The 26,827-nt window shown below is 36.6% G+C and overlaps 1 protein-coding gene across 7 annotated transcripts in view; it reads left to right on the top strand.

The window, feature by feature from the left end:
• Positions 1-26,827, top strand: part of TDRD7 (tudor domain containing 7) — a 71,359-nt gene that overhangs the window by 11,418 nt on the left and 33,114 nt on the right. For 4 of the 7 annotated variants that reach the window (XM_026013160.2, XM_072727883.1, XM_026013158.2 and 1 more), the window contains 5 exons: positions 2,489-2,701; positions 5,201-5,342; positions 6,337-6,550; positions 15,610-15,683; positions 17,972-18,189. In XM_026013160.2, coding sequence (XP_025868945.1) covers positions 2,495-2,701; positions 5,201-5,342; positions 6,337-6,550; positions 15,610-15,683; positions 17,972-18,189 — 855 coding nt within the window. In that variant the 5' untranslated portion in view covers positions 2,489-2,494. Of the gene's footprint in view, positions 1-2,486; positions 2,710-5,200; positions 5,343-6,336; positions 6,551-15,609; positions 15,684-17,971; positions 18,190-26,827 lie in introns of those variants that run through there. The other 3 variants (XM_026013163.2, XM_026013162.2, XM_026013161.2) reach the window with 3 other exon arrangements.

The raw sequence follows: 26,827 nt of genomic DNA, 5'->3' as shown, positions 1-26,827 counted from the left end.
TAGGAATATTATATCTTCCTGATGAATTAACTCCTTAATTATGTAATGTCTGTCCTTATCTCAGATGGTATTCCTTGTTCTTGTATTAATTAATCATGTATGTATGACAAATCTTTGTCTAGCTTTTTACTTTGAACCTATGTTGTATATTTATTTAAAATAGATTTCTCATATATATAGTGTATAAGTTAAGTTTTTATATCCACTCCACCAATCCTAAATTTTTTAGATATTTTCAGCAGTTTACATTTAATGTAATTGTTGCCGTGGTTGGCTTTAAATCTACCATTTTGCCAGATCTTTTCTATTTGTGCTATCTGTTCCTCTCCCCTTTTTTTGCCTAAGTTTTTTTTTTTTTTACTTTTAATTGCTTTTTTTCCCCCTTTTTAAAATTCTAGTGTTGTTAACATCCAGCGTTATATAATTTCAGGTATACATCTCATTACTTTTTGATTGAATTTTTATTGTTTTATCTTTACTACTGGCTAATTATGCTTCTTTAAAAAAATTTTAGTGGTTGCTATAAGGTTTACAGTATATGTATTTTTTGCATTCTCCATTCAAATAATATTATACTACACATTGTGTATATACACATAGTATTAATTAAATGTGGGTGCTGGTGGTGACAGTTTGATCAGAGTTAATGTTTAGTAGAGGGAAATGTATATAATAAATTTTTTAAAGTTATCTGCCACGTAAACCTCGCTATCATTTGAGTACCACATTTATAATTAAGAGCACTCACAAATAAGCTGATATCTCCTTTTCAGACTGACAAATGAGGGAAATGCTAGCATTGTATGCTATTCCTCCTTTTGTTTTCTAAACTGGAGAAAGAATAAGACTGTCTAGAATTCTGTACTGTCCAATATAGCATCCACTAGCTACATTTAATTCCAATTAAATTAAAAATTCAGTTCCTCAGTCGTGCTGGCCACATTTCAAGTGCTCAATCACCACATGTATTGGACAGCACAGATATAAAACATTTCCATTAGCACAGAAAGTTCTGTCGGGTAGCACTGTTGAAGGAAGAATTAATAAACTGTCCATGGCTTGCTTGCCTTCCTAAGCCTACTTTTCCTGGCTTCTTAAATATCATTCTCTCATTGTATTATTACCATTCTATTTACTGTTAGTCCAAAGAAAGTATGAGTGGTTAATCTTGCAAAATGGCAGTTACTGGTCAATGAAAATCCTCGGCCAGGATCCCCACAGATTTCCTAGGTACCAAAATTCATTTTTTTCTCTTGCTTGCCCTGTCTTCTGTGTATGACACATTTGAATATGCCATTCTCTTTGGTTCTTGTCTCTTTTTGCTTATATGACACAAGCTCTGCCTTTTCTACTTCTTTCTGGTCACTTTTTTCTCAGCCTTTTCTTGGTTCTTTTTACTCTGCCCATGCTTTAACGATGGCCTTCCACAGAGGTCCATCCTTAACCTTATTTTTGACTCCCTGGATACCAAATACCACATATATGTTGAAGACCAACAACTCTAACTCCACTTTAGACCTCTAACCTGAATTCCTAGCGAGTATATCTGTGTGGCTGACCTACAAGCATTCCAGCCTCCGTACATCTCAAATGAATTCATACTCTTCCTCTCTTGCAAACTTGTTCTGCTTCATCCCCGTGTGGATCATTACTACCCACCATGGTTCTAAGCTAGAAACTTGGAAACTTCCCTCATTATCCAAACCAATCAATTTCAGTTGATTCTACATCTTAATTACCTCTCAAATTGATTTTTTGTTTATTACCAGGGCCCTGTTTTCAAGTCCTCCACATTTCCAAGTATCCTCACAACTCATTAGTTTTTCTCCTTTGCATTTATCTTCCCCACTACCAAATAGTTATCTTTCAAAAATGCAGAGCTGATCACTTTATTCCCCTATTTCAAATCCCTCTAAGCCCCCACATTATGTATGGCAAAAATGCACATGTTAACATAATGTAGGAGTCTCATCTGAGTCTGCCTCTTTCCACGTCTCCTATCCCCACCTTTCGGTCCTCAGCTTATAATCATAGAGTCTTTGTTCAGTCATGTCCAGCCTCTTAACTGCCTGGAATCCCTCAGAATTAACCATGTTACTTCTCTTTGACCTCTGTGCCTTTTGAACCTTCTCTTCCCTTTCTTTACTTGAGGCTGATACTGCTCCCCATCCTCACCCCACATACCCTTTTCCTTTTTGCCTGAATGATTCCTTCATGTCCTTCAAGATTTCGTTCAGGCCTTCTCTTATCTGGGAAAAAGTCCCTGGTGTTCTCCCTCTCTAGACTAGTCTTTTAGCCCGTCTGACTTCCCTATATTCTCATAGTATTCTGTGCCTTTCTCCACCATATCAGTTATTTCTCTATATTGTAATAGCACAGAAAGTATTGAGTAACAGTTGATGGGATATTCTAACACGTGTACACTCTGAAAATCTATTTGAATCTGCAGACTAATGAATCATAGTAACCTTCTATTGTGTTCTTATAGGTGAAGATGCTGGAAGCAGATCTGGTTTCAAAAATGCTACGAGCTGTTCTACAGTCTCATAAGAATGGAATAGCATTACCCCGACTCCAAGGAGAGTACAGATCCTTGACTGGAGACTGGATCCCCTTTAAGCAGTTAGGTTACCCTACACTAGAAGCCTATCTGAGAAGTGTGCCAGCAGTTGTGAGGATAGAGACTAGTAGATCTGGAGAGGTAAGAAGGTAATTGTGCATGTCATGAGAGTCAAACAAATTCTTAATTGCCTACCTGGCACTTCTAATCTCCTAACTAGGGTAGGAGTCAAAGTGAAAAGTACTAGCTAAGTGGTTTGAGATTGGTAGTGTTAGAACAGCATCTAAAGCAAAGCCTAGATTCTCATGTCTTTTATTTTATCCCTCAAATTCTTTTCATTGTAAAATAAGACTCTAATCACATTAAATAAAACATTTTAAAGTTTACCCAGTCTTCAACATTCAAGCAAAATAAGTGTACTGGAGACCTCACTGCGAGGTGTCACACCCCATGCATTATAAACCTTCTACAACTTTTTGCCTAGGTCTTAATGATCTCCTGGGTAGCAAAGCTAATAGATACTTTTAAATTCCATTGTTTGACCTCATTCCTATCTGTTCCTATTATCTGGACCCTAATTCAATCTCTGAAGGATCATTCAGCACTTTGATTATTACAGGGATATCCCTACCATTCTCCTTGTCTTTAATCCTTTCTTTCTCTAGGCTGACCTGGCCTTCACACCAATATGATCATAGTATTTAAATTTTTTAGTTTCTCTGGAAGAATATTTCATATATAACATAGCAATTTGGTGTGGCAATGAAATGTTTTGTTGCACATAACCTGTGACCAGCAATTTCACCTCTTGCTATCTGCCAATGTACAATGTGAAAGATACAGACAAATCATTGTCCAAAAGACAAAAAGCACCACCTCTCCAAACAGCACATCTTCTGGGTACATTTCTGCATCTGTAAATAGATATAATGGATCTGGGGTATTTCTCCCCAAAACTTATGATAGTTGCTCTGTTTGATGGCATAGGGAAGACAGTGGGCGGAGGAGGGAAAAGGGGACCAAGGTTGGGAGAGTGATCAAAGGGAAAGTTCACCTAATCTGTAATCATTTTTATAAAGAGCATGTAAAAATTAATTATTATAGTAATAATAAAACTTGTTTCAACATCCCTGATTCTCCCAGGCAGCTTTAAGCGGCCCCTCAGTCTACTTGACACTTTGTAATAGATCAAGATAGCACTCACAGAGTGTTTTGTTTAGTCTCTTTGTGTCTTTTCCTTTGTAAGTTTCTTGAGGTTGAATGATTGTTGTTTCACCCCTAATGGTGCTTCATAAATAAATCTGTGCTTGAATGTGTGAATGATCAAATGTCTGCATGAGTTAATTAATAAATTAATAATGCGTCATATGATTACTACGCCATAATTTACTCAACCTTGTCCTCCCGTTATGGACATTTTTAATATTTCCAGGTTTTGATTATTAAAATAACCTCTATTGCACATATTTGGGTATGTACATTTTTTTCTTTTCAATCATATTCTTGTGATATACTTTCAGGAATGGAAATACTGGGCCAAAGAATAGGTGTATTCCTTGGCTTATATGAAGCCTATTGTTTTCCTGTTCTTGATTTCAACTTAGAATCAGAGACCTTAGCACTAGATGGGGTTTTAGAGACCTACATACTTGAAAAAAAAATCTCCTGTATTATCACACCAGTTTTTTCAAAAGATAAAAAGCTGAGCTGCTGTGTTATGAGCAGGTGCCACAGGGTCCAGGGCTTCTGCTTGCCCTGCTTTACCCTCACTTCTCTGGCACTGTGAGGTTCTGGAGCTGGCATTGAACAGTTTGAAAACCCCAGATCTAAGCCCACTCCCGTTTTACAGCTGAGAATACTAAGATGTAGGAGGTAAACTGATTTGTCCCAAGTGACCCAATTAATCCACTTCAGTGGCAAGATTAGGATCGGGTGGTCTTTGAAAGGTAATGAAATAGCAATTAAGAGTATCTACTTTGCATTCAGAGAGATGGCCTAGCTGTGTGACTGAGGAAGTTTGCTTAACTTTCCCGGGCCTCTGTCACCTATGTATAAAATGGGAATAAAATATGTCTCAAGGAGGGCAGCCCTGGTGGCTTAGTGGTTTAGCGCTGCCTTCAGCCCAGGGCATGATCCTAGAGACCCGGTATCGAGTCCCATGTCAGACTCCCTGCATGGAGCCTGCTTCTCCCTTTGCCTGTGTTTCTGCCCCTCTCTCTCTCTCTCTCTCTCTCTTTCTCTCTCTCTCTCTCTCTCTCTCTCTCTGTGTCTCTAATAAATAAAATCTTTAAAAAATATGTCTCAAGGATTATATGAGATAATGTGTGACACAGGTTTCTTTGGGTTCATTTTTTAATTTCATAGCACCTAACACATTGTAGATGTCTAATGAATACCTGTTTAAGGTATAAATAAAATTTTCAATTTGAGGAAAGATTGTTTAGTGTGCTAGACTATTCTTGATTTCTTTTGTAGAATATGTAATTTTGCTCTAACAGTATCAAGGAGAGAGATGTAAATATTCACATATAGTTTGATTTGGGATGTGTAAACTCACTAAGATCCACTTTTAAAAATCAGCCTCTAGGCGCCAGTGAATCTGAGAAATGTTTCTCTTCTCACCTTGCCTCTCATGAATAGATTACCTGCTATGCCATGGCCTGCACAGAAACTGCAAGAATTGCTCAGCTTGTGGCTCGTCAGAGGAGTTCTAAAAGGAAAACTGGGCGGCAAGTTAATTGTCAGATGAGAGTAAAGAAAACCATGCCATTTTTTCTAGAAGGTAAGTTCTTTTCATATGCTAAAAATTTTAAACATGTCTATGAATACACTGTCATGGAATTATGGAAATATTGCTTGTATTCATGACAAACACCTATATTTGTTAACATTCATATGTCAAGGGGGAATCCTAAAGCTAGTATTTCCATTTGAAATTAAGTGAAGATGATGAATGTGACTTGCTAAGTTATTACACAGCATGAAATAACTCAGAGTAAATTTTACTAAGCTTATTATGGCAAAGTATTGCTTTATTCTTTTAAGTTATTTGAGGGAAAGCTTAATTCAGAATGTTGGATGAACCAATAACCTAGGATTTAATGTTTTATTTAGCAAATCATGTCTTTATACTAAAGTCATGTCTTTATACTTTTATACTAAATCCTCTATTTTCAGAAAAGAAGTATAAATTATATAATACACAAAGATGTTGTAGGTAGCTCAGCCAGTGTTTACTGAACACATATCTCAGAGAGCTTATAATTAGTCTAAAACTAAATTCTCAAGAATTTATTATTTATAATTTATCCAATATATTATTGGAGTAAATGCATAAATGCCACAGTTAGCATTTTTAACAGGGGAGCAATCATGGTGAGAATGGCAATAGAGGGCTCCATGGCAAAGGGGGGCTTGAACCCAGACCTCGAATGATGGGAAGAATTTGACGTAGAAGAGATGGGAAGACTGAGATATGGTTGAGTATGCTGCATCTGTAGCAACATGAGGTGGTTGCCACTGAAGTGTTGATTGGTGAGTAGAGGGACAGTAACTGGCTTGTTTAGCAGACAAAGCCATGTTTTGAAGAATCTCATCTGCTAAATACCAATCTATTCTTCCCCTACTGACAAACCCTGTAGTGGCACCTTCCTTGTGTTCTTACAAACTGTTCTGAGAATAGAGACCCACAGAAAACATCTGGACAGGGGAGTGATGTAGTGAAACTAGGCTTTTGGGAAGCTAATTGATTTTATTATATATGCCTAAATTCATAGGAAAACCTAAAGCAACCCTCAGACAACCAGGATTTTCTTCAGATTTTTCTGTCAGCAAAAAACCTAATCCAACACTGTTAAGAGACAAAGGAAACTCTCTTGGAGTTAAGTCTGATGCTGAAATGCCACCTTACACATTACACACAACTCTCAGAAGTGAAGTATTCAAAGACGTTCCAGTGCAGAGGCATGTGACCATGTCTACCAACAACAGGTATTTGGGCTTTATCTGGCTAAAGGGAGAAGTTTGGTGAATGTAGGAAAATAAATGTTAGAAATGTATGTTCAGGGTAAGACGGAAATACTTTGTGTTTTATCTAATGTAAGTTCATGTGTAGTAGGGAAGTGCGTCATTACTAGTAGAAACCACTTTTCCTGCTACCTGAATGTCATTGTCTGAATATCTTCATTTTATATTTTCTCTGCATTTTTGGTAATCTCTCTATAAAATTCATGTTAAAAGCTCTCATATGAAAAAAAAGCTCTCACAAGTTATTCTAGGATGCTTTTTCAGCATAACTATTTATTCTAAAACTATTCTAAAAACATTTCTTATAATTAATTTTGTAAATTTTGGGTAAAATCTTATTGATTTGCATATTTCACTGTGCTCTAACAATCGTATCCATAATTATACAGTAGCATCATACATCTATGAATCAGAATGTTGGACAGAATAAGAACAAGCTTAAAGTCCTAGTTTGGGTGCTGCCATTTACTAGCCAGGTGAAAAAACGAAATTATTTCATCTTTTGGGCTGTGATTTCCTCATTTATTTAATGAAAATGTTAAACTAGGCGACCTCAAAGTTCCCTTATGGCTCTAAATCTTATGGTTTTATAAGGTAATTCAGGTCAGCAAACTATGACCCATGGGCCAAACTTGGCCTTTTGCCTGTTTTTTTCATAAAGCTTTATTTAAACAAAGCCACATCTCTTTGTTTATATATTGTCTGTGGTTGCTTTTGCACGACCACAGAGTTGAGTAGTTGTACAGAAATAGTATGCTGCAAAATCTACAATGTGTACTAGTGGACCCTTTATAGAAAAAATTTACCAACCCCTGATATAGATGACCAGTATCACATTGTTTCATTCTTTTTGTGTTTTTGTAAAACAAATTGTGTTGTATCATATCCGTTTAAATCAGCGTTCAAAAATCCCAGCACTGCCTCCATACTAGAATATTTAGAAATAATTATTTTTTTAAAAGTTAGATAAAAGTTTCATAATGGTATATATTTAATGTTATTTATGGCTAGTTACTATAATTTTTATAAAGTGTAGGAAATACATGGTTAAAACTTGGACTTCGACCTAAAACACTAGTTGGGTCCAGTATGTGACTGAGGTACCATTGTCTCCTCTAGTTGTTTGCCTGAATTTCAAGATCCATTTTGATTTTAGTCTATAAAATGACAGCAAAACTTAGACTTTCTGGATTGTGGGCCCAGGGGAGCATTCTCTATCCCATGATCTGGTGTCTCCTGTTTCTTAGTGGCAATGGGCAACCTAGGGTAAGTGCCTTCCATTCTTCCAGGTAGCACCAGCAGTGATTGCGTGGAGGCTGTGCCAGCACCAAGCAGACCAAAGACCAGGCCCAGGATGGTTCTTTCTGACCTACCGCCTATGTGTTCTCACCCTTCCGCCTAGCAGCATTAGGCCCAGGGAAGTGCATTCTGCTCCTATGGGAAGCACCTATAGAGATCAAGAAGAAGCCCCAACAGCAACAAATAATATGCCAGACCAGAATAGCACCATGAGGGTACTGAAAAATGAGATCATTGGAACTAAGGACTACAGAAGTGGGCCAGGAGCTATGTGCTAAACCTAAGCAGGGTAATTACCTGCTAAAATAAGACTTTCAAATAGAATTCAGAGTCTCCTAACATATGTCCAAATGTCCAGGATACAAAAAAAATATATATCACTTGTTATACTAAGAACCACAGTAATGACAACTTGAATGAGAAAAGATAGTTGACAGATGCCAACACCAAGATGAATCAGATGTTGAAATTGTGTGACAAGAATTTTAAAGCAGCTCTCCTAGAAATGCTTCACTGAACAATTGCAAGTAATTTGAAAAAAAGGAAAAAAACATAAAATTCACCAAAGAAATAGAACATATAAAAAAGAACCACATGGAAACTATAGTTATAAAAAAATGGAATGCCAGAATGCAAAATTCCCTGGGTAAACTCAATAACAGAGTAAATATGACAGAGGAGAGAATCCATGAACTTGAAGATAGAGTAATAGAAATGACCCAGTATGAACAACAGAGTAAATAGACTTCCTACAGAAACAAAATAAAACAAATTTAAAAAACACCTAGCAAAGCCTGAGGGGCCTATGGAAATAAAGCACCCAGCAGAGCCTTAGGGACCTGTGGGGAAAATGAGAAAAGGTCTAACATTTGTATCATCAGTCTCAGGAGAGACTCAGGAGAAGAGAAAGAGTGGGGCTAAAAGAGTGAGTATTTGAAGTATGCTATTTCAGCATAACTTACAATTTATTCTAAAAACTTTTCTTATAATTAATTCACCTGGCTAGTATTTGGCTGAAAACTTCTCAAATTTGTCTAAGGACATAAACCTACAGATTCAAGAGTTCAGAAAGTCACATGAAGACACATCATAATTAACCTTCTGAAAATTAAAGGCAAAAAAAAATCTTGAAAACAGCCAGAGAGAAATGACACATCATCTATAGGGGAATATCATTTTTTAAAAGATTTATTTATTTATTTTAGAGAGAGCATGTGTGCATGAGTGGTAGGGGAAGGGCAGAGGGAGAGGAAAAGAGAATCCTCAAGCAGACTCCCTGCTGAGTGGGGAGCCTGACTCAGGGCTCGATTCCACAATCCATGAGATCATGACCTGAGCTGAAACCAAGAGCTGGACAGTCAACCAACTGAGCCACCCAGGTGCCCCACTATATGATTCTATTTATATAACATTTTTGAAATGACAAAATTGTAGAGATGGAGAACAGATAGGTAGTTGCCAAGAGTTAGGGGTTGGAGAAGTGGGAAGGGTGTGGCTACAAAGATGTAGCAAGAAGGGGCCTTATAGTGATAGGACGATTGTGGTGATTATGATTATATTCTGGTGATGATAATCAGTAGGTTATTGATTACAGTGGTGGTTATAAGGATCTATATGTGTGGTAAAATTGCACAGAACCATGTGCACAAACACATGCACATGTACATACCTCTAAAACTGGGGGGGGGGTTGAATAAGCTCTGGATTGTACCAATGCCAACTGCTCATTTTTGTTATTATACCATGCAAAATGTTACCATTAGGGGGAACTAAGTGAAGGGTACATGGGACCTCTGTGTATATTTTTTGGAACTCCCCATGAACTTAGACGTATTCCAAAATCAGTTAACCTCTGAATAACTTGGAATTAGAGGTGTTAACCCCTCAGTCAGAAATTCATGTATAACTTTTGACTCCCCCACCCCAATTTAACCAATAGCCCACTATTGACTAGAAGCTTTACTGATAACATAAATAGTAGATTGACACATATTTTATATATGTATTATATATTGTAGTCTTACAATAAAGTAAGCTAAAAGAGAGAAAATGTCATTTAGAAAATCATAAGGAGGGGATTGCTGGGTGGCTCAGCGGTTTGGCGCCTGCCTTTGGCCCAGGGCGTGATCCTGGAGTCCTGGGATTGAGTCCTACGTCGGGCTCCTGGCATGGAGCCTGCTTCTCCCTCTGCTTGTGTCTCTGCCTCTCTCCCTCTCTATGTCTATCATGAATAAATTTTTTAAAAAAGGAAAATCATAAGGAAAAACACATTTACAGTACTGTACTGTACTTAACAACATCTGTGTATTAGTGAACCTGCATAGCTCAAACAAATGTTGCTCAAGAATCAAGTGTAAAAAATTTAAAAAGGAAAGCAAAAGCTTTACTTATATGGTTTTAGTCTTGAGAATTAACACAATGTATCCTTTTATCTTTTGTCTTTCACTATAAAAATTTTGAATTCCATATAGTAGAATATCTAGTATGATAAAGAACTATATATCTAGCTGTCCTCAGCTGGCTTTCTTTACATGGATTATGTAACAGACTATTTTAATTATAAACTATTAAAGATGTGTAAAACATCTTCACCAGATCTTTTTTTTTAAGAGCATGATACAAATGGAAAGATTCCTTTTAAGAGAAATCTAAATACCACCCAGTGGCAGATGTTATGGGCAGCCTAATTATAATTTTTTTAATTACTCTTAACCAAAAATAGAAAAATAGCAAAAGATGTTTTATCTACCTGTGAAATATGTGAGCAGTAATATTAAACAGTAAAAACTATTATTAACTTAAAATTTGGGGGGGTCACCAAATCTTTTGAGAAGCTGATAAAAGGTATAAATGATCTTCCCAGAAAAATAAATGTGTGCACATATACATACATCTTTGAATATTAATTCAGGAGATTTGTGGGCTCCAGAAGCCCTTTCTTAGGATCTCTAGTTAAGAACTCGTGTGGGCCAGTTAACAGGTGGAATGTTCTAGAAAAATAACATAACTGATATTTTCTGATATTGTAGATATCAAGCTAAGTTTACCATGTGTCTCCAGTGAAATAGAAAGAGGGAGTCAGGAGTGAGGATATATGATTGATTTGTGATTTCTCTGGCTTATGTGAGGGAAATAAATGTTTATGTCTAAAATAATGTAATTCATGACCATTGTATTTTTATTAAGGTGGTAAGATTACTAAATGTGATATTTAAGATATTTATCCATAAAACGTAGATAAATATGGTATTGAAAGTTGAGGTTTCCATTAGAGAAAGAGAGAAGAAATTGCTGAGTGTATTTTATAGTGAGTAAGATCATGGACTTTGGATAGGAATAAATGGCTGTCTGGTGTTAGCCAACAGGTACCATGATCAAAAAGGCATCTTTCAAGTATTAAGCTAAATGAATATAAATTTATTATTGGTTTCTAAGTCTTTGTATGTTAAAACTTGTGTTTATTTTGTTGTTGTATGTTTAGTACGTACTAAATATTTGTAGGAAGCATTTTCTAAAATACATTTATTGCTTTGTTCTGATTGCAAAAATGCTATGTGTATGTTACAGAAAATTTGCAAAGTATAAGGAAGTAAAAGAAATTTTAAAAATTGCTTCCAATCCAAACATAAATATAAACATTTAAAAATATCTATCTTTTTGGAGTGCCTGGGTGGCTCAGTTGGTAAGCATCTGACTCTTGTCATGTCATGATCTCAGGGTCCAGGGATAGAGCCCTGCATGGGGCTCTGCACTCAGTGGGGAGTCTGCTTGAGGATTTTCTCTCCCCCTCTCCTACTCCTCCCACTCTCTCTCTCTAAAGTAAATAATAAATCTTAAAAAATATATCTATTTTGTTTACATGTATATGTTTTTAAAAATACAAATGGGATCATGCTATGTATTACTGTTTTATAACCTGTTTTAAAAGGTAGTATATTGTTAACCCACATGATTAAGAGTACTTCTACATTATCATTTTTGAGTTTGTTTGATTATTTTAAGTAATCTCTCCACCCAATGTGAGGCTTGAACTCATGACCCTGAGATCAAGAGTCACATGCTTTTCTGACTGAGCCAGCCAGGTGCCCCTACATTATCACTTTTCATGGGAATCCATCGTCCAACCACCTATTGTTGAATATAAACGATTTCCATTACTATAAGCAGTTCTACCATGAACATATTTGTAGAACAGTCCTTGCATATATTCACAACTAGTTCCTTAGAATAAATTGGTAGGACTAGGGTAAGATGGTATATATACTAAGGCTATAACTATTTTGTGCTCTGCACAGATTATACCAATTATATTTTAGAAGCATATGGGTATGGTTATTTATTTGTACTCCTGCCAACACTAGGCATCACTTTTTTTAGTTGATACTCTAAAAGGTGAAAGAATGTACCTGTGTTTAAATGTCTATTTCTTTGATATTGATTCTTAAGGAAGTTAGAATTTTGTTACATGGTTACTCAGCCATTTGTAGATCTTTTATGAGTTACATGTCTTTGTCCTTTGCATGACTTTTCTGTTTGTTTTCTTTCCTCATTTGTAAAAATAATTTATAAATTAAGGATGTTGACCCTTTACAATACGTTGGCAGTGTCTTCTAAGTTTATTTAATTTTGTTATTTTCATTATACAAAAACTTTAAAATGTTATATAGTTACATATATTAATCTGTCCCCTTGTGTCTGCTGTCTTTAGGTATTATGCTTAGAAAAGCATTTATACCCCAATATTATGTAATAAATCTTCTGTTTTCTTTATAATGTTATGGTTTCATTAAATCTCTTATCTAGAATTTCTGTAGTTGTATAGTGTGAGAGTTAGCAATATTATTAGCCAGATGTCCTACTACCAGTCATTACATAATCTTTTCTTTCCACACTGGTTTGAGATGCTGTCTTTACCAATAAGAAATTGTTATATGACTCGGGTTTTGGGCTTTTCATTCAGAATCGTTAATTACCTGTCTATTCTTTTGCTGTGCCAAACTATTCAGATCATTATAGGTTTATAATGTGTTAATAACCTTTACTCTCTACTTCCTCCTCTCTCTACTCCTGATTTGGTTTCTTACTTCTATCATGTGCTTTCCTTATACCTATTGCCAGTATCATAGCACTTTATAGGTTTTGTTTTTATAAATAGATTTTTGTCAGTGCATTATTATTTATTTTCTTGTAAGAGATCATACAAATCTATCAATTTATAATGTATATTTATTATCTCCTAGTTTCTGTGGATCAGGTATCTGATACTACTTAGCTAGGTCCTCTGCTTCAATCTCTTAGGAGGCTGCAGTGAAGGAAGGTACTGGCCATGGCTAGAGTGAACTGAGCAAGAATCTGCCTCTGGGCTAATGCACATAGCTGTTGGCATAATTTCCGTTTAGTTTTTTCTCAGTGCCAGAGTTCCTGGCTGTTGGCCAAAGACCATCTTCAATTTCTTTCCATATAGGCCTTCCCAGTATGTCCATTTGCTTCATTGAAGCCCGCAAGGGAGAGATTATGCTAGCAGGGGGGAAATTAGAGTCTTTTGTAACCTAATCATTTGTAATCCCCTCAACCTTGAAATATTCTGTTGGTTAGAAACAAGTGACTCAAGGGAGCAGATTACACAAGGCTGTGGATACCAAGAGGCAAGAATCACTGAGGGTCATGTCATAGCTGCTTACCACAGTTAGTTTTCTCAACCACACATACAGTCCATGAGATAGGGGTGTGTTTCTCTTGCTTAATCATAGATCATTACTCATGACCAGCACACAGCAGGTTCTTAAATAAGTGTTTGTGGGATAAGATGTATCTAATAAATAGTGTATGTTTAGATTTGATGGGGGATTTTTTTTTGGACCAGTCTAAGGTTGGTTGTTTGTTTTTGAGAGATAGTCCAAGCCATTTTGGAGGGGAGGAGGCAGGGCAGAGGAAGAGAGAGAATCTCCAGCAGGCTCCATGCCCAGCACGGAGCCAGATGCAGGGCTCAATCTCATGACCCTGAGATCATGACCTGAGCCAAAATCAAGAGTCAAATGCCCAACCAAGGCATCCAAGTATTTGTCTTTTAAGAAACAAAATAATAGGGGTCCCTGGGTGGCTCAGTTGGTTAAGTGTCTGCCTTGGGATCAGGTCATCATCATCTCCAGGTCCTGGAATTGAGCCCTGTGTCAGGCTCCCTGCTCAGTGGGGAGCTTGCTTCTCCTTCTCTTTCTGCCTCTCCCCCAGCTTGTACTCTCTCTCGCTACCTCTGCCTGTCTCTCTCAAATACATAAAATCTTTTTTTTTTTTAAAGGAAACACATCAAAAAAATAAAATAAATAAAATAAAAATAAAAAGAAACACATATTTTATACTTACTGTTATAAAATTGATTGGACCTTTTCCATCTTACGTTTGTTTTTCATGTGGCCCTGCAGTTTCCCTTGAAAACTTTCTTCTGCTCTGTCAACTGTTTTCTTTCCCATCCATCATACCTACCCATGCTTGAACCATAGCTGTCCTTACCATAATCTCTCTGTGCTCTCGCTTTGTTCATAACCCTCGGCCTGCTGCTAGGGCCCTCAAAGCAGGGGAGTGTTCCAATTCACATTTTTATGGCTCTGGCACAAGGGAAAAGAGTGCTGTCTCCCTAACAGTTCTCCATAAGTAGGAGTTGGATGTGTTTTGGCACCTTCTATTATTACCCAGATGCATCAATACATAAATATGATGCTCTTAGAGTTGCATAACATCGTATATTAAATAAGTTGTATTGATAGCCTATCATTTAATAATTTATTGTAGAATTAAAATATTTTGAGATGTGCTTCATTTCAAAGAATTTATCTAATTTTTAGTGTCTTCCATACTATCCAAAAATTGGAAAATATGTATACTGTGTCATTGTCACCCACTCTAGTCCCATACCCACTGCTAGGCAAGGTGCAGGGATTGATTTATTCAATCATCTTACTCAGTTTTACAATATTCACTATCCCTTCCCTGTACCAAGTACTGTACCAAGTACCAAGTAGGTACTGGGGACAGGTCATTAAGACACTCCGAGTCTAGTGAGAGAGACCGACATGAACACAAATGGGGTGTGTGTGTGTTTGGTCTTTGTCCTCCTATTTGGAAAAATCTTCCTACATGTGTCCAATATAATTTATACAAAAATTATTTGGGTAAGGGTATGAGGTATGAGGAATCTGTGTTTCTTCTTTTCTAACTTGTTATTTGAGCAATCCCCTCTGTGGTTTGGAATGCCACTTTTCTTATATGCTAAGATACAATGTACATTGAGTGTTTCTAAGCTCTGTATCATTTTACTTATCTGTTCAAAGATCATAAATGTTGTAACTTTGTAACTCCTTTCAATATCTGGTGATGGAAGTCCTTCATTTTTTAGTTATATTTCAAAATATACTTTATGTTCAATTGCTTATTCTTTGCATGATTTTTTTCCCACTTTATATGGCTAGTTCCTTAAAGGTAATTAATTGGAGACCTAACTTCCAAGTTCTTTTTAAATTTGTAGTTTGATTTTTTTAACACATTTTTTTCTTGGTGAATATGAAATATGAAAGCTGATACCAAGTACCATTTTCATTTTTGCTCATTTTATTCTGACTTGTTTTGCTGGTCAGTACTGCAGAGACTTTAAATAAAAAGTGGTGTCTAAAATTTGGCATAGACTCTGCTATTAGAATTTTAACTTACTTTTTTTTTTTTTAATACCTTAGGTTTAGCCCAAAGGCTTCCCTTCCACCACCTTTTCAGATGCATCTCTCAAGAACCTGTGCTAAGGAAATGAGTGGTATGTTTTCTAAACATTATCTTCATGATACCTTTTGGCTTCTGGAGCTTCAGAGCCCCAAGAAAAATATCTGGTGGTGGTTTTTCACATTTGCTCTCACCTTATCCTACTTAAAATATATCTCTTTTCCACTCTTTCCTCATTTCTTTAAATTATAACATGATGTGATCTAAAGAGAAAATAATACCTTCAGGGATATCGTTATTCTGAGATAAGGCCTTCCTCACATCAGACCAATTCTGTTTCACTGCCATGTATCACCTGCAGAGGTACTTGTGTCCCTTGTAACCCTCTCATTCATTTGAGAGTAAAATTTAAAGTACATAAACATGGGGCTTCACCTCATAAAATGGTTTCAGGTACTCCACCATTTAAAAGTCTGGGACCCTACACTGTGTGCAATGATCACTAAGCATCTAAGTACAAATATAAATGATTCCTTGGGTTATAAAATCCAATAGGGATGTTAAGTAAACAGTAAGAAATACTAAATAAATGCTTTGAATAAAGTCAAAGAATCTGAAGATTAAAAATGCACACACTAGTTACCTTGTCTTCTCCAACCAGAGTATAAATTCCCTGCTCATAGACCCACCTGAGGGATAGTGTTTCAAAACCAGTACTTATATTACATGAAATTTAAGTGTAATTTTAAATGGTTTGCTGATTTAAGTGTGATTCTTACTAAGTCAAATAATGTTTTCCGTAATAACACATCTCTGGTATTTCTTATGGAAATTAATTGAATAATATGATTTTTTTTGTTAATAATTACACATGCATTTTCTGAAACATGGCTACTCAGTAAAGTTGTATACCCTTTAGAGGTTGTAAATCCTTTTAAATTAGAATAAGCTTTTTTCTATAGAACCATGAGGACTTGTTTCAGGAGGATTGCAGTTCACCTGGCAGCTGATACATACACACTATACACAGCCTCTCCTACCTGTTACAAAACAGATTACTTTCTTGATTTGTTTAACAGAAGGTACACAAACTTAGGGAACTCCCAGTGGCCTCACAGAACAGGTGCATTTGCAAAGACTCCAACTGTATATCAGTTCTGACATTTCTCTCTTTAAGGGAGGTCTTCCAGTTCTCAGAAGCTCACCTTTTCCTTATTCCTGATCCTTTTGTATCATTATCTGGGAAGAACCTAAATAAATTAGTAATGCCTTTATATGGACATTGTGGACTCACTTGTTTGCTGAGCCAAACCAAGTCTCATGCCCTGTGGCAGATAAAGCAAAGTCAGCATCTAGCCGTCCTCAAAGAATAGTTCACCCTTTGGCTTCCTGGTATCCTCAGAGGCCAGCATTCTCAAACTAGTCTGTGTATCTCTCTATCTGCCAATTTAAAACAGAATAAAATTTGCTGAATCCCAGTAGAAATACTGTCTAATTAAAATATGAACATATTTTGCTTGTACATGGTAATCTTTAATACTCTCTAATCTGTGTCCCAGTGAAATTTAGAAGACATTTAGAGTGAATTCCATTGTTCTTAAAATGCCAGAACTGTCAGCTATAGTGGACATTCAAATTTCTTAATTGTCTTAGGATGTTAGCTCAGGGATTCTAAATTAAATAAAAAATAAGTGTGAGTAAAGAGAGTTAGCCAAAACTTTATAAAAATTCACTTATAAAAGATAAATGATTTGGAATGAGAAAATAAAAACAATTTATTAATAGTTCTCTGTGGGCACCAGAACTTTTATTTACCTTATAAACTGAGGCTAGGATGATTATTGTAGGTGGATCAATTTTCAACATCTGTGTATTGCTAACTTATTTTTCTCACTAATAAATCAGAAAATTATATTTTAAAACCTAGATAGTTTTTTATTTTCTCTAAAATGTTCTTTGATCTTACTATTAAGGCATTATCCCAGTGCTCTAAGTAATACAGCTTTAAGCATTGCATATAAACCACTATTGTCCAAAATTCAACCTTTCTTAGTTGCACTTAGAAAATGATTAAATAATAAATTTCATTATTCTTTATGAAGCAAGATCACCCTGATGTTTAAATTAAGTTAGGAAGCACCCTTGCAACATAAAGGGAGCAGGATCCCTCTATGGGTGACTGTTGAGTCTGCTGGTTATTTCAGGGTTAAAATTTAGAATGAAGTTGTCATAGTCCTGCTTGGCCTAATCCTGCTTACTTCTAAGTCCCTTGACCCCTATAAGCCTCAAGTGTAACAAAGCCTAATGACACAAATACTAGGTAATGGGGATAATCTAAAATGTTAAGCCTTTGGTTAATTCTATCATTTTTTTAATTTAAAGATAATTTAAATCAGACTGTTGAAAAACCAAATGTCACGCCTCCTGCCTCTTACACTTATAAAATGGATGAGGTTCAAAACCGCATAAAGGAAATACTAAACAAGCATAACAATGGCATTTGGATATCTAAGCTTCCGCATTTTTACAAAGAGTTATATAAAGAAGAACTTAATCAAGGAATTTTACAACAGTTTGAACACTGGCCTCATATTTGCACGGTACGTTTCTTCTTATTCCTCCCTTCTGATGCCTCCCTGCCCCACTTTCAGATTTTGAGTTATTAATCATATCACCCTTTATCCAGGGAGCATGAAGCACTTAATATAATATTGTTTAATTAATATTTATCTCTAGGATTAACATATATTTAGAGAAGGATGTCAAGATTGAGGGGCTGTGTGTGTTGTGATTGCTGTTTTTATGTATTTTGTTTTAAATTTAAGTGCATTTAATAGGTGATAATATGAATACCATTTTGTATTGAACTGCTTCCAATAGATAGTGATAACTTGCCATTTTAATAAGCTGAACTTATTGGTAATAAAACTTTATTGGCCTCAAATTTTACATGCTTGTTATTTTGACTATTTATAGAGTACCTTATTTTAATTTTTAAGTTAATATAGAGTTTGATTTAAAATTTTTTACAAACTTCTTTGAAGTAAAAAAAAAATTGACAAGTCAACAGACATCAATTTCTATACCTGTTTCTACTTGAGTCTATTATTGTAATAAAATGATGGGTCAGAATAGTTTATCAGAAATCTTAGTTCAGCCAACAACAGAGACATTTAGATTCTTAAACTAAAGTCACTGTTAGATGTTTCTTCATGTTTTCATTTAAATAGAAAATATTCAACAATGAAACTATTTTAAACCGCAGAATTAGCATCTACTTGGTGCTTCTAAGCTTGCAGAATTAAATATGTATATGATTTTTGTTTGATATTGTTTTGGTCCCCAACATTGTTGGGTAAAGCACAGGCCACTGTCTTTTTCTAAGCACCTGGCCTGAAGACAGCATTTTTTTTTTCAGCATATATTTTTGTAACCACTTTTTCCTCCAGGTCACTGACAGCCATTCGAGTCCCAGTCACTTTGCAGGCAAGAATCCTTCACTCATCTATCCAGACTATTTGTTCACACACCATTTACTGTGTACCTGCATGTACCAATCACTGAAGTAGATGCCAAGAATGCCTTACGGCCACGTCATGTGTCAGACTATACAGTGGAAAGTTGGAAAACAAAGCCAAAGAGCAAACTCTGGATATAGGCTGTTGCCCTACCTATAAAGTCAGGATGTTTCCGGACTAGAAGAATGTTAACCCTGACTTATGTGGAATATAGGGATTGCTCTTACAATGGGAATTCTTTTTGGTTACCGTTCATTTCATTCCATTTTTAATCCTTTCTAGGGAGAGTTTTCTCATTGGCTGGAGGTTTAGCAGCACTGATGAGCCTCTCAGGATTCCTTCATCTTGAGAGGACTTCTGATATTTCACCAGGCTGCTCAATTTAGAGATGTAGAGCCTAGAGCCCCTTCTCTGAATGCATATGAATCTTTTATTTTTTAAATCTATAGACAGTCATAAACTTATAGCATATCTTCAATGAACTTAGAACCTTTTTTGGGGGTCAAGATACACATAAAACTCTCTCTAAAGCTTAGATTTAAAATAATTGTCTTTGTAGTAAATTTTAAAAAATTAACTCCACAGATCTTCTTAATTATTGTTTCTGGTTACTTTGTTTTATACTCCATGGTAATTACTAATGTTTGCGTAGCTTGATTTATGGCTTTTGGGGGGAAATTTTCATCTTTGCTAACTATATGTCTGCAAAACCCCAAAATTTCTCTTGCTAGGATTGTGGATGAGAGAGTATCTCTTTGATGTTAAAACTTTACCTAAAATGAAGGGTTTCTTACTAAATATCAGGTACTGAAACAACTGACTTTATTTTTTGGTTGCTCAGATTCATCTTTGTTGCGTGGTCATGTTCAGGCAGTGAGGTAGAACATGAAAGAGACGAATATACCATCTTTATCTATATGCTGTCTCTCAACTTTGAGTAGGACTGTTTAGATGCAATCATTATAAATTACTAGGGATAAGAATGTGCTTAATGTTAAAGCATTGTGTCTAAGATCCCCCAAACTGCCAGCCTTATTGATGTCTATTAATATTATCAAAAGTGTTTTCTTATAATCTCTGAATATTTTTAGCAGTTTTAAACAATTATGCCATGGTTATTTTTAGACAGTTTTAAATGGGTATACCATAGTTGTTTTCCCTTTCTTCTGACTTCTTTTCATCTTGCTGAAAATCAGAAACACTGATAGCATACCCAGGGCTGGTGTCAAATGCAGCACAGAAAATTCTGGGTAAGGAATCCAACATCCTTGTGATGGGCATTGTCAAATGCAGCACAGAAAATTCTGGGTAAGGAAGATTTTGTAGTGTGTATCTCTCTAGATATTGCTTATTGTGAAACTGAAGAGGAAACCCAAGTGCAGCATATCTCCTTATTTTTTTAAAGAGTGCTTTCTCCTCCAATCATATAAAACATTCTAGATAAAAAAGATTTTAAAATAAAGTTATGAAAGGAAAACACCCCATTTATACCTATATACAATGGCTATACCATATGTATTTGACAGACTCACTATATATACTTGATAGCCACTTGCAGGTATTTCCACTTGAATATCAGAATGGGCAGCATGAGCAGAAGCCAATGGGCCAAAGAGCAGCTCTGAAATTTTACTTTCATGGAGGTTCTAATCAGCTGTGTGCAATAAGCCACTTCACAAGGATGTTGGATTACCTTTTGATGCAGGTGGAAGGAAGCTTTGACTCTGTTGTTCTTAACCTTTGGATCTCTCCAACAACAAAATGTGGACTGAGTTTTTTGAAAGCTGAAGAGAATATAGTCATGTTCACAGTGATTAACCCATTGCACAGTGTTCCTAGGCAACTTGTAAGGGAAGTGGAAATCATGCAGAAGCTGTCCTGGAAAGGCAAAGAGCCCAAGATGATAGGCCTCTAGACCAAGGATACTGGAGTCTGAGAATTCCCACTCAGTCCTAGGAGGAGGATGGTAACACCTCTTGGCTGTTCTAGAATGCTGATCTTATTAATAATGTTTTCCTTAACTGTTGTGTTTGGCTTGGATTTATGATCCAGACAGTGCCTTGGGTGCTAGGGATAGCAGTAAATCAGACAGACGTAGTCCTTGCCCTTATGACACTTACTGGCCAATGGAGAAAATAAACATTGAACATATAATGATAAGCCTGCAACTGTATAGAAGAAGTTCTGGGTGTTAAGGAAATGTATAAATAGGAGGACCCAACTTAGTATGATGAGTCAAGAAAAACTTCCCAAGGAGGTGGCTGCTACATGGAAACCAGACAGGTGAGCTGAAGTAAGTAGGCAAGGGAGGCAGCTTGTGTCAGAGCCTAAGACAGAAAAACAGGCTTTCTCAGGAAACTGAGAGAATTTCAAAAGGAGAGAGTGGCTCAGGAAGAAAGTCAAGAGGCAAGCAGAAGCTACAGGTCACCTCATGAAAGAGTCATCATTTGGTGGGAACTTAGTGTGTAGCCCCCACCGTGAGGTTACTCAGGATCCAGAGCCTCTGGCAGACTTTGATTTCTAGTAAAATTCTAGATCTTGCAACAGTGACTGTTGAACACCAGAGATTTTGTTGACCTTCCCCACTCTCTGCAATATGGGTAGAGAGCGAAGCCTCTCCATTCCCACATGAGTCAGATATATGTCTTTATTTAATGCCTTATATAAAGCTGCAGAGAGAGCTGGGTGGTGGAGAGTGGGGGGCTCGTCTTAGAGCCAGACAGGAGCCCATGCGCTCAGCTGAGAATTTCTGCCCCACCTCAGATACTTAGAGAATGAGCACTGGGCCATTTTCTGGATAGCTGGGGAAACGTTCTGAGTTGTCCTGGAGGCACACCAGTCTTTAATTCTGAATATAACATTTTATGAATGAGAGCATAAAATTCTAGAACAAAAAAATGTAAGTGATGAAAAAACTGCCCCATTGTACTAATTATACATGCTTTTACACAAAGGTTTTACTATTAATCTGTATTTTTGTTAAATGTCATTTCCCTACCCTTTCCTTTAGAAATCACTGTGCTTTCAGTTGTTGAGTACTCTAATACCTCAGTCTCTAAAAAATTGTTAAAGTTCTGAATTGCATCAGTACAGCAATTTCCATAATATCATAGGAGGAGACAGCAGTTCTGCCATTTATAAAGATATGTTTTTATATTTTTGAATGTTCAGGAATTTTTCCTTAATTGTAGTAATTAATTACTACAGCCCATGCAAAAGGAACTGCCCTTTTTTTAACGCCTGGATATTTCTGGGCTGAAAATGAACAATTTGGCTTTCTAAGGAAGTGAACATAAATCACACAGCAGTGATGCATTCTCAGACTTCGTAGTATGGATATAATCTATACAGCAATGCCTGCAGAAGCAGCAGTGAAAAGATAAACTGAGGGCTTGAAAGTATAGCAATAATATCTCATTAAAATCCAATTTTGTTTCTCATCTTTCACCAATAAAAAAATATGTGAACACATTGAAACAGTTTTTAAATTTAATTTCAGTGAACATCTGAATTGCAGAAAAGAACAGCATTGTGGTGAGATCGGAATAGAGATGTTGATGTGTACAATGTTGCTGTGCTGGAACTTGAGCCAGAGCAATTGCCCATAGGGCCCTAGAATTAGGATAGACAGAGTGCGGGCTTTGGAGTTCTAGGTTTACCTTGTCATTTCTTAGCTGTATTACTTTCAGCATACAAACCAGCTTCTCAGGGCCCTACTCTGCTCTAAAATGTGACTCTATCCATTGCATAGAGTTGTTGGAGTGAAGTGGGACAAACTATAAAAAGTGGTTGCTAGTACAATGTCAGACACATAGCAGGCATTTAGGGAAAAAAGCCACTATTTTTTGAGGAGCAGCCCAGCTTAAATTAAAGCAGGTTATAACCCACTGGTAAACGAGAGACATGCCCGGCAAGCTCTACAAAGGAACTTATCTCAGTGAAGATAGAGGAAAAGCTAAAGAAAAAACAAAAGTTTATATTGAAAAAAGATAAAGAGCAGTAGATGACTGAAGTCAAAGGAATCAAAACTCCAAGATGAGGTGAGTTTCTTTTTTTCTTTTTTTTAAGATGAGGTGAGTTTCTATTATCTTCCGAGCCCAGCCCGCCAAAAATATTGAGAGTACCCACCTATCCTAGAAGGCACAGTGAAAGCCACAGCTACCAGCCAAGATCATTCCCAAAACCTCTGCACACATTTAACCAGGAGAAGATGCCATGGTGTTCCTGAAGGAAACTGAGCAAGAGCCTGATGTCAGGCCACACTGAAGTAAAATGACTTGAAGTCTATCCTAATATAAATAGGTGCAGTCAGCCTCATTAAAAAGTTCTTACTAGGATAAAGGAGTGAGAGGTGAGAGTATGAGCCTTAAAATGTAGACCATCTATAAAACTACTCATCCAAAATGGTGGAGATAGTTTTTCTGGGCAGATGGTTTGTAAACACTCAGGGGTTACCCTCTACAAGGCACTTTTTTACCTTTACCTTTGATTAAATCTCTGGAATATGCCACAAACACTTGTACTTTCTTAAACAGAAGCAACTAAAGTTGTAACTTTCTGAATATCTTGGCTCAGCATCATTAGTATTGGTAAACTGCTGCAGAGAGGGCGGCAGATGTAGGTGGTGTAGAACATTGAAATGGGTGGGTTAGCTCATCTCTGTATTTTCCTGCATGCAGTGTATGCCTCATCCACTGCCCTTATGGGCTCCAGCTCCCAACCTATCACTTTATCTTCAATGTGGCCCAGTGGTGCCATTGGGCAGCATTCTCTCATCTCTTTCTCAACTGTCTAACTTTTCCAGCACTTCTCAGCTTTAGCACAAAAAGAGCTCTTTAGCGGGTTATCAACCAATCTTTCTTTCTCTAAACTGACTAATCAGAAGCTATAAACTAGCTTCTGGTCAGTAACTCTTTGATGCTTTCACTGTTGCAAGGTACTCAGGGGTCTTTATTCACTACTGAAGTTGAGATTTTAAATTGGTTTCTTTCTGAGTTCATAACCTGGTTAATGCTTGGAAGAGCTGGGAAGCAGGCCTCTGGGTAAATGTGATTTTACTGTACTGTCTCAGGTTTGTATTGGCTGGTGACCATATAAAGTGAAATTTAGAACTTAAAGCTTCAACACAAAGAACCAGTACCCAGTGGAAACAAAACTGTGGCTGGATGAGACATATACAACTGTTTTGGAAATCTTTTTTATTTAATTGGACAATACCAATTCTGTTATAGAAAATTCTAATTCCATGAGAGACAGTAAGTTTACCTCAGTTGCTCATGCTGCAGAGTTAGCAGATGAGCTTTCCATAGACTCAAAGGATTTGGGCTTCAAGAATTTAAGTTTACAGGTAAAATTAGAAAGGAAGAAGTAAAAACCTCTTAAAATTAAGAAGAAAAGTTCTAGGTGCATAGGATAAATACTTTTATTTGTGTGAACAAATGGGGTTCCCAGAGAAATTGGTGTTTGAAATCCTTGGGCCTCACATATACCAAACCCAATATGTCTACTTTAAACTTGCAAAATCCCAGAGGGATGTGAGAGAAGTATCTCATTGCAATTCCAAATGAGGCAGAAATCAAATTAAGTATAATGAACTTATGGGGTATAAAAAGTCTAAGGCATGTTAGATACCAGAATCTTCTGATGAATGCCAAAGAAGATAGTTTAAACTCCATAGTGTAGGGAGTTAATCTTTTACATTACCTACCTGTCTCACCTGTTGAGGGTGAGGGTGAGGTGGAGTAAGTAAAGGTGTGGAGTTCCAGGTCATGCCACTTCCCAGACTGGTAGTTTTTTGAGTGGATATCCTCTTTTGAGTTGCAAGAAGCCATGTGGACAGTTGGGGTATGGGGCTTGTGAGAGTTATTTTAGATAAGTAAGAAATTCCACTGAAATAGGTTTCTACCATCCATTTCAGAGAAGGTGTTGCAGAAAGTTGAAGAGAGGTCTGTAGGCAAAAAATGAAGGTAGGCCCAGAAAGCTCAGCTGGCTTTCCATGTGGAGGACTGTCATGTCTTAATCAAAGATTACATTAATTGAGATTCTATATGACAAGTGAATAATTCACATAGAATTCTTATTTCTTCCTTTGCTCCCAAACTGTGTTTCTCAAACCTTCCCTGGATACTGCATTCTTATATCTTATTAAGTGTCTTAAAAGCACAGTGAGAATTGGCATTTTAAGATTCCAGATTTAATTGGCATTTTAAGATTCCAGATTTGAAAATGTGAATCTCAAGACCATTGAGAGCAGAATGAGAAATGGTCCAGACATTTATATCCCTGAGGCTTAAAATTAGGGACATAGATTGTGGCTATTATATAATCCACCATCCAGAAGGTCACAAGGTGTCAGCAGGAGTTCATCAGTGATGGCCGGGAATGCCAGAAGATGCTAAACATGGACTCAGTTGCCTCTACTTTCATTGATCCTCGAGGTTTTTTAGTCATGGACTAAAAAACCCCAGTCCTCAAAACTTTTTTTTTTTTCAAAAATTTTTTCCATTTTATTTTCTTTTATATATATATTTTAAAAGATTTTTGTTTATTTATACATTAGAGACATAGAGAGGTGGAGAGATAGGCAGAGAGAGAAGCAGGCTCCCCACGTCAGGAGCCTGATGCGGGACTCCATCCAGGTATCCAGGGATCACGCCCTGAGCCAAAGGCAGATGCTCAACCACTGAACCACCGAGGCATCTCCTCAAAACTTAAACACACAGAAGAATGTGAGGAAGAAAACCTAATGTTTTATACTTGTGTTAATATTCATCTTCACATATCACCTAGAATATATAATCAGACTAAAAGCAATCTATTTAATATTAAATTGATGTCTTTTGACTTTTTAAAGTTGTTCTTGGGTAACAAGACAATATCTTCTTTATATACACATATTTAGGTTCTTTCTTCCTAAGCATTATATAGCAAATGAGTAAATGTCAGTGTTCTTTACTAACAAGCTGAGCTATCAGGAAGAAAGCTAGGAAATATTTAGACAAAACTAAAGAATACATTAATATTCTATTCTTCTTAGGAGAGGGAGGACTTCTTACAACCTTGTATTATTACCTTAGTGGTCTGGAATACTCTTCCAAGGGCTTAAATTGCAACTAAGGAATAGCTGAATAAGATCTGACAATAGGGGAACATTTTAGAGGGCTGTGAATGCTAACTTTAGTCTAGTTAAAGGTTGAGACTTATTTTTTTAAGATTTTATTTATGTATTTGACAGAGAGTGAGACAGCACAAGCAGGAGGAGCAACAGAGAGCCCTCCCTGTAGGGCTCAATCCTGGGACTCTGAGATCAAGACCTGAGCCAAATGCATACGCCTAACCAACTAAGTCACCCAGGTGCCCCAGACACTTTTTAAATAAAGGGCTAGGTAGTAAATATTTTCAGCTTTGTCATTGTTGCCCACAGTCTGGCACAACTCCTTGACTCTGCTATTGAAGTATAAAAGCCATACACAACGCCTAAACAAATGGGCATGGCTGTGTTCCAATAAATTTTTATGTACACTGAATTTCATATAATTTTCACATCATGAAATAATTTTGATTTTTTTTCAACCATTTAAAAATATAAAAATCACATTGGCTCATGGGCAAGACAAAAGCAAGTTGTGAGCTGCATTGGGCTGCAGCTTGTAGTTTGCTGACCTCTGGTCTAGTAATAGAAAGGCTTAAAACTTGGGGGGAAAATGGTGCCATATAGCAG

This window comes from Vulpes vulpes, chromosome 12 (assembly GCF_048418805.1).
Source record: "Vulpes vulpes isolate BD-2025 chromosome 12, VulVul3, whole genome shotgun sequence".
In the NCBI taxonomy this organism is placed as follows: Eukaryota; Metazoa; Chordata; class Mammalia; order Carnivora; family Canidae; genus Vulpes; species Vulpes vulpes.
The sequence above is the reverse complement of the archived record's forward strand: the minus strand, read 5'-3'. Positions and strand labels throughout refer to the sequence as shown.